Consider the following 9191-nt stretch of genomic DNA (forward strand, 5'->3'; position numbering starts at 1 on the left):
AGAGAAACTTAGAGAAACTTGATGAATTTTTTTAGTAACTACTGTGGAGATATATTTTCCTGCCCTTTCTTTTCATCCCAGATTTCTCTCTGACAGGAATATGCATTAAGGCACCAGGCTTTCCTTTGGGCTTTATTAAAATATGATCTTTCCTTACAGGTAGCCATATAACTTCCCCAGATGATAATGTGGGTATATACTTACATACTACAATTTAGATGGTCAGGGCTGTCTAATAGAATTTCCCACATGATGAAAAAACTATATCTGAGCTATCTAATACAGTAGCTCCTGGCCACACGTGGGTGTTGAGTACTTATACTGTGGCTGGTGTGACTGAGAAACTGAAGTAAAAAAAAAATAGATAAAATACTTTTATTTTATGTAATTTTAATTAACTTTCATTAGCCCCATCTGGCTACTGACCCCTTTAGTGAATGTTGCCATTTTAGTTGTTTACCATTCCATAAAGTTGTAGTATTAAATATTACAGACATTAGAGTAAAAATGAAAATACCTAACACACTATGCAGTGCTTTCCATTGAAAATGGGATTTCTCATTACTGGTAGATTTGCTTTCATGAGAAAAATGGTTTTTTTTCTCCTTTTGGAGAAGGAGGCTGCTTAAAATATACTCTCATTCCACCGAAAATAGCTAAGCCAACAATATAATCTTCCTTTGGAATGTAGTCATTGGAATTTAGTCAAGATAGATCTGATGGTGAATCTGCAGAGACTTGACTGAAACAGATGTACCTGGATTGCACCTAAATCAACAGACACAAAACTAGCTTGCTTTGTTTTTGTTTCCCTAGTAATAAAATTTAAAATATGTTTATGGTATAGAAATGTACATTTTTAAATTGGAACTATTATTAGCTTTTCTAGTAGAAACTAAAGCTTTTGAGCATCGGTCGAACAGTGATGATAGTCAAAACTGAGCCTTGAACCCATTAGGTGATTGACAAAATTTTTTTAATGTTAATTTAAAGCTCCATTCTTGGGATTTCATTTAAATTATTTTAAATCATTTATGAAAGTCTCTGAGGCCTAATCTTGGTTTATGCAGATTTTCTTATGCTAGTTGTGTAGCCATTTTTAAAACAATGTTAGACAAGAAGGAAAGAAAATGATATTTATGAGAAAACAACTTTTTTAATAACTGGAAGTCATTTTCTTATATGAGAAGTATTGCCTATAAACCTCATTTCTTAAATTAGTAGATATACCTGGTGTATTAGTATTTTTTATAGCTCATTAGTATTTTTTATAGCTCATACGTACATATACAGATTGTGTTAGAATATGTTACGAAGTTATCCTTTGTTTTTTGAGGGTACAAAATAAATGTGTGGTTGCCACGTGCAAGTGATTGGAGGGTATACACTTAGAATTTATTTGTCAAAGAAAAAGCAACAGCACTGTTTTTTTCTTCACAATTCATTTCCCTGTGTTGTAGCTTTCAAATGGTCAACTTATTTTAATGCTGTCAATAATTATTTCCATAATCGTTGTAGTTTTGCCAACACATTACAAAATCACAGTAATCATAGAAATTATAATGCCGTCACTGTAATGGAAACTTTTCATTATGTAGGGTAAAAATAAAACTTGGATCATTTTAAACTTTTTTATTTTCATTTTTACAAAATTCTGTAGGAGAGCTTTTCTTAGGACGAATAAGGTATGTGGAAAATTTCATCTTGAGTTGCTTCGCATAGTCCACAGAGTGAGTGATGAAATGATACCAAAAAGAAATACATTTTTGTGTTCCTCACTCGTTAAGTCTGTAATGCTTTATTTTAAGCAAAACCCTCACCTTTGTATAGAAACTAAGTGTGAAAAGTTCAGCATCACTAAATCTTGAAAAGAGATGTTTGTAATGAAAACCCACGTCCCCAGCGTTTAATGTCCTCTACGGAGTGTGCTGTTGGAAGCGTGCCTACAAGGAAGAGGGTGGCAGGGATGGAAGTGGAGAGATAGGAAGACAGTCGTGATTGGCCCTGAACTGTCTCTGCTGAAAGCAGGATTCGGTTTAGCGTGTTTCCTGGGTGATGCCTCCAGCGCTGTGGAAGGAACACAGGTGCGGGGACATTAGCCTTGGAAAAGGACCGTGGTGAGCATCGTGTGAGTCTAGTCTGTAGCTCTAGAAGAGAGCAGTGATTTAAACTTACACAGGCCCTCCCATATGAAACCTATGAATTCGAAAAATCTCCAGATTTTCATTTGTATTTAAATTAATACCCAGAAAACAATATTTTTACCTATGCCTCTTTTATAAAAGTGCTTCACATCAGAGGCTTTATTTAAAGACCATAAAGAAGGATTTTTACCTTTTCAAAACCCATAAGGAATTGGGATCTGGACATCTTCAAGATTTTCCATAATTTTATGCTAGTCTGGTCATATGGCATTTTCCTACAAGATTTAACTTAATTTGCTGCTCTTCGCAGACAGAAGTTATTAGCTGGACTTGAGGAGCAGGGTTACATTCCAATTTTCCCATTATTTCAACCAGCTCAGCACTGGCAAAAACTGTATACCTCAGTATTTCCAGTGCTGAATTTTGCTCAAATTAGACATTCTAAACTTTACTGTTCTTTTGGATATGAACAGATTAGGACTAAAAACTATCTCTACTTGAGCAACCAAACCATCTTTCCAAGCCAATAGAGCTAATGACTTAAAAGTGATAATTGAATGTAACAGCAATTCCTATTTAACTGAAAAAAGCAGTAAATAGATTTAAAAAGTTTAACAGTCCTATTAATTTTGGTTTTTGTTTGTTTTTTAAAGCACAGTTGAGCTTTTTCTAATCAGAATGTGGTACATGGTACAGTGCCTGGAGAAATGAGGATAGAGGCACCATTATTCTGCCTCACAATTTCCTGTACGGCTGACATCTTCAGTTCAAAGAATTTTAGTTCAAGGAATATGCGATGTTACCAGATTTCCTCTCATTGTTTACTCTAAATAGTTTTGCCAGTACAATGGAAATGACTTAAAACTCAATCAAACTGACCTTTTATTGTTCTTAAGATTACTCTACTGTCCAAATATTCTTGTTTAAATATTTTGTTGGAATAAGCGTTATACTGACGAATATTATTTATGAGTGAAAAGACATAAGACCCAAGGGAGAATAAGATATTTTTGAGATTTATTACACTTAAGTTACACAAAATTTCATGGATTCACAACTGAAATTCGAATGTTTTTTTCTTCTGAAAAATAAATTATCTTAATGGGATAAATAGTATTAAGTATCTAACTGAACCATCACATAAACTATGTGTTTTATAGCTTTATATTTCATTTTGTTTGCAAACTTAATGGATTTGTCCCATCATTTTACAATGAAAACTGAAGTCTCCCTAAAGATTTTTCCTAAAGTCAAAAGATAAATTCTCTTAGGGGAATGTCCCCATTTTCAGGATAATTAAAATGTGTTGGCCTCTGTCATTTTTTGTCGAGAATTTGAATCTCTGAATTCCTGAGAGGTACTTGTTTCATTTTAATGAGTGGCAGTATTTTACCTGTTTCATTTAGTGAGTGGCTGACATTTTGAATAGAGATGTCAGTGGTAAAGGATTTTCTATAGAAAATAGAGAATTTTGTGAGAGGTGGTAGGATTTTAACGTTCAAGTTTCTGAGCAATCACAAGTACCATAGAATACTTGCTCAGACAGCCCTTATTTAAGTTCTGTTTCCTCGTTCAAAAAAGTGATTTTTTTTTTTTTCAAGCTATAGTGTTTGAAGGCAGTTTTCTGCTAGTGGCAAGAATTAAGTACAAAATGAATTACTGCTATAGAACACTTAGTAGCTATATAATTTTGGCACAGTTTAGAAAATGAATTAAGGAAAGTCTTCCGTCAATTCTTTGAAGATTTATTAATCTCCCAAATTACCCTAAGTGTATATATGAAAGCTTAACACTTTTAGCTTTCATCTCAGAAGTCAAAGTGTACATGTGTGTGTCTGTGTGTAACTGTGTGTGACTGTGTGTGCATCTCCCTCTATGAGAAACTGCATGGTCTAAAGACAGGACTTTGTCTTGCTCGGTGATGTGTTCCCAGTGCCCACAGCTATATGTGACACTCAGTAATCTTTGTTGAATGAATAAAGGAGTGGAATCTGATCTTCCTGAAAGAGGAATGGACTTTTAATTCATTAAGTATGGTAAATTCTTATTTTGGTCTTTGCTTCTTTCTTAAAGCTAGCTTAACAGTTACAGCTAAAATAGATATTTTCCTTAACAGTCTGTGCTTTAGTGTAACTCTGATATATTTAATTGTGGATACTTCGTATTACATATATAAAGAAAAGGTTATGGTAATTTTGTTAAAATATAACATTTCCGCCAAGAAAAACATTTCTATAAAAATCAATAGAGATTACCTTTCTGTAACAGCATTTGAAATGTCTCTTCAAAGATTTCCTGAGATTATTTTAGAATACTGTTATTTACAAAAACATTAACCTTACATAAGACTATCTTTTATTTTAAAACTTCATGATTTTTTATTTGCACTGAAACAGCGACAAATAATTAAGGCAAAGAAATATAGAATATAAATTTGCTCATCATCCTTCTAGCAAAGGATTAAGCCATTTAAGTTCATTAAAGTTTCAAACAACATTAAAGCATCCGTACTATGAAAAGCAATATACTAGATGCTAGGTATCTTCCTTTTAGTAATTATTTAATCTAGTAACTACACTGACTACAATTTAATCTTTCTTTGATGATAGATACCAAAAGAATATCCAGCCTCAGTACCTGTTACCATAATTTAAAATTACTTAACTATTGCATCAGAAAAGCATAAAACTGCCTGTTAATAAAGTCCTGTCCTGGGGCACCTGGGTGGCTCAGTGGGTTAAAGCCTCTGCCTTTGGCTCGGGTCATGATCTCAGGGTCCTGGGATCGAGTCCCGCATCGGGCTCTCTGCTCAGCAGGGAGCCTGCTTCCTCCTCTCTCTCTGCCTGCCTCTCTGCCTACTTGTGATCTTTCTCTGTCAAATAAATAAATAAAATCTTAAAAAAAAATTAAAAAAAAATAAATAAAGTCCTGTCCTGGGTAAAGAACTACAAAGGATACTGTATAGCAAATGGAATCAGCTCTAGCTAAGGAAGAAGTGTGTTACCTTCTCTTAGGCAGGCATGATTTTAGAAATTTACTTCATTTGCTCCTTCAGCATCTTCAACTAGTCATCCCCTCAGTCTTACGAGCTCTGTGTGCAGTCTATGGTTCACCTTATAAACTTGCTAAATCATGCTAAGTCCATGGACCAGCATTGCTGTATGTGGGAGCTTATTGGAAATGTACAATCATGAGCCCCTCTACAGATTAACTGAGTCTGAATCTGCATTTTTACAAGAGCACAGGCAATGCGTACACCCACTGAAGTTGGAGGGGCACTCAGATAAACAGACCGCCCCTCCCTTTCTTATCTTGGATTTCTTTTAGTGGAAGAAAGTAAGCGGTATAAATGCATTGTATGCGTGCCTGGCCTTGTGTATATGTATGTGTGTGTTTGTGTGTGTTCGTGCATGCGGAGAAATAAAACCGTATGTAGTGTAAAAACCTCACTTTCCCTCACAACGGTGCCTCCTGAACGCCATGTAATATCATTATTTGCCTCCAGTAGGAGCTGATGTTTCTGGCTATGCCAACATCTAAAGTACCCTTGGCCATGATACTGTTTTCCCTTCCTGGAAGCAAATCATAAAAGATCCTGATTAGTTTCCATTAAAAAAAAAGGAAAGGATGAGTTTGTAAAACAAAGTGGCATTGTCAAGGCAGGGACTGTACTGTAATGACAGATACCTTACAGGTGTCTGCTTTTTGGTGGGCCCAGTGCTAATTGCTGGAAGCTTAAGCTCAGTTAGATGGGGATCCTGCCTTCAAAGGAAGCAGCAGCCTCCTAGAAGTCAGAATGAAATGGTGCATGCAAGTACTTGCAGTCAGACGGTCTGCACTAGGTCCTTATCATCCACTTCCTAGCTGTGTGCCCTTAAGCTAGTTATCCAGCTTCTCTGAGGCTCAGTATTGTCAACTATAAAATGGGATTGATAAAAGTGTCTTTTTCACAATAGAATAAAATGAGATAATGTGTGTGAAGTGGTTAGTATACTTCAGGGCATCTAATAAGCCTTCAGCACATCTTACATAAGTAACATTTATTTACATAAATAAAGGCAAGTATAATTTGAGAAACACTGTTAACAGAAGTATGCATGATATCCTCTGGCAATTTTACAAAGAGGAGCCCGAAGTCAGAAAGGGAGGTCGTGGAGGGCTACCCAGCTGATGTGATTTTTGAGGTGGATTTTGAAGGATTAGTCAAGTCTACCAGGCAGAAAAAAGCTCAAGTACCCAAGTCGAGAGGTGTGAAAGTTTTTATCTGGGCGGTAGCAAGTAGTGTAATGGGACCAGAATGTAAAGGAATGGGATGTAGAAGAAATAACTCAGAAATGTTAGCTGAGGCCGTGTCATGGAGGGTTAGATACTGGTTTCCAGGGTGTTTGACCCGTGACAAAGCCGTGGAGGACCCCTGAAGATTTTGTAGGCCGAGCCGCTTGATAGCGAAGTGGGGTGGAAAAGAAGGAATCTGTGGTAGAGACTCTGACGTGTCTTTCTCCTAAACTCCACCTCCTCATTGCTAGCGCTTGTCATGTCCAAATCTTATCATATTCAAAACCAAGATCCTTCCCTTTCGGTCTGTTCCTCTGCCTGTATTCCCTATCCTGAAAAAATCAGCAACACTGTCAGTCACAGAGGTCTTCAAGCTGAAGGGAAGAATCCAGATCCATCCCTGAGTCCTCGTTTTCTAGCAGTTCCTTCTTCCTCCCTCTCCCTGGCCCTTCCCACCCTCCCCACCAACGTGGTACTCTTCTGCCTCTTAAATCCTGAACCAGTCCTTTCTTCCCACTCATCCCTGCTACAGCCCCAACACAGCCCTCTTCTTTATCCTCCTCACTTCCCACCAGAAAATCTTCTGGAAACAGATTGCGGCCTTTTTAGCCCCCTATAGCTTTCAGGTCACTACCCACTACATTCCTCATATCACAGATTACACCCTTCACACACATTTCCAATTTTATTTGTAAATACCACTAAAAGGTGCTTTTGTCATCTCATTGTTACTTAACAAATTAACCGTTGGTGTGGAAACAACTAGACTGTGACTAAGCACGCTACGTTTTCTTGAGTGGAGTCGCAGAGACTTCTTGTCAGGACCTCAGCTTCGAAGATTCCTTTCTGGTGGCATCATCGCCACCCGCTCGTCATAATCACATGAACCAGCTCGACAGAAGTGGTTTCTTGAAATGTGCTGGTGTCTTTGACTGGGAACTGTTCCCACCGAATTGAGTGACAAGCCGAAGATTAAAAGGATGTCGGAGCCACATTCGCCCTCGGACCACACTGTCATTTCCCAGACTTCGGATGCAGTTTTTCCATTTGGAAAGAGATTTCAGAAATGGTGACAAAATTCCACAGTTTCTCCTCTAGTCGTTACAGAACGGCTGATACGGTGAAGCGTATTTGGCTGGTTTCCCAGATCGGAGCCTTGTTCCTCAGAGTTAAATAATAACTTGAAATCGTAATGTCGTTTATTGACTCAGCCACTAGACTGTTGGTCTTCATAGCGGAGCTGTCTGGTATCCTGTGCGTATTCTGTTGAAGACAACATGCTGTGAGTGGAGAAAGGGACTAGATAAGTTATTTCGGGGCAAACAGAGTTCATCTACTTTTTAAAGGCATTCAAACTATCATATTTTTACAGCTGTTTCAAAAACATCTAGTTTACTGATTACAAACTTCCTTCTGAAACTCCCATGTGAGATACACCTATGGCAAAGATAAAAGGACACTTGAACATTTTTCGCGTCCTGTAATTTCCCGTTCTTCATTTTCTCCGCTGTTGTGATTTAACATTTCCCCTAAAAAAAAGTGTTTTTTGTTTTAATTTATTACTGGAAGTAACTTTCAAGTATGGTTAATCCTGTAAATGCGTGAATGAGGAAGAAACCAGTTATGTGTATGCAATTAAAATATCAAAGGCCTTGTGTTTATACATTTGTGTATGTATCATAGTGAAAACTTTATTTCGCCTGATAAAATAATATAAATAGGGAAATTACTCATTCAAAAATTGCCTTGATTAGGTAAATCCATATGCTTATATGGATTTTTAATGATCATAGCAGTCCTTTCCGTGAAAAGGTCTTTTAAAAAGTATGTATTTAAAAATGGAACAGAAATTGAATTTACGTTTTCAAATACTGCCTTCATGCACAGGCACAAGGCAGCCTATATTTATACTCTCAAAAGAGCTTGGGAATTGTTGCTTCGTGATGATTTGACTCTAGTGTTTTTCACCAAAAATCTACTATTTGTAGAGAATTTCTCATGAACAGTTTACTTTCATTTTAAATTGAAAACTAATCTTCTTCATCAGGCAGGAGAAAATGATTTCACAAAGAAAGACATGTTTATTTTGTCTTTCAGACCTGAAGATTATCGACTCTAGAACAATGAAATTGCAGGAAAGAGCCACGTGGTGATGGCAGCTTCTTCCTGAGGAGTTTCTCCCTAGCTACAGACAGAGCGAGACAGTGGCCGCGTTTTGACAAGGAACTTGACACGGGCGCTGAAAGCTTATGGAGAAGGCTCTGGAGGTGATGCTCCATAATAGGAAATTGCAATAAAATACATTATTTTATAGAATTATTTTATCATATAGTCCAATTTGAATTGTTGTAAGTGATGCTAAGAATAAAACTGCTTACTTCTGTTCAGTTTTTCATTTAACGAAAACACACGCCCTGGGTAGCAGTGCAGGTAGAGTTGCCGACAAGTGCCCGTCCGTGCGGATTCCCTCAAGTTCCGCCATCGCTGTTCTGCCCCGCACCCGGGGGAAGCACGCCCCACCTCCGCTTTTCCTTTCGGTGGTTACTGTATCTAACCTCCCACAGTACATTAATCCTTCCAGCTCAGAAGCATAAGGTTTGCGCTGAGGTATTTACAAAGTGCAGTCATCTTTTTTCCATATAGCTTCTTGGTCTCCAGGACACCAAAATAAACTATGGCCTGTCTGCGCCCTGGAAATCTCACTGCCCTGCCTGTGGTGCCGTGTGCAGACCCCTGCACGATGTCTCCATCTCATCTCCTCTTGGCGCCTGC

General features: G+C 37.6%; 1 protein-coding gene across 1 annotated transcript in view; it reads left to right on the plus strand.

The window, feature by feature from the left end:
- MRPL13 (mitochondrial ribosomal protein L13) overlaps positions 1–8806 on the plus strand; it is a 49208-nt gene extending 40402 nt beyond the window's left edge. Inside the window, exon 7 of the mRNA XM_080803173.1 lies at positions 8517–8806. Within this exon, the coding sequence (XP_080659299.1) occupies positions 8517–8538 (22 nt within the window). The 3' untranslated portion in view covers positions 8539–8806. The remainder of the gene's footprint in view (positions 1–8516) is intronic.
- Positions 8807–9191: the final 385 nt, after the last annotated feature.

Source organism: Martes martes (assembly GCF_963455335.1).
Source record: "Martes martes genome assembly, chromosome: 4".
Taxonomy (NCBI): Eukaryota; Metazoa; Chordata; class Mammalia; order Carnivora; family Mustelidae; genus Martes; species Martes martes.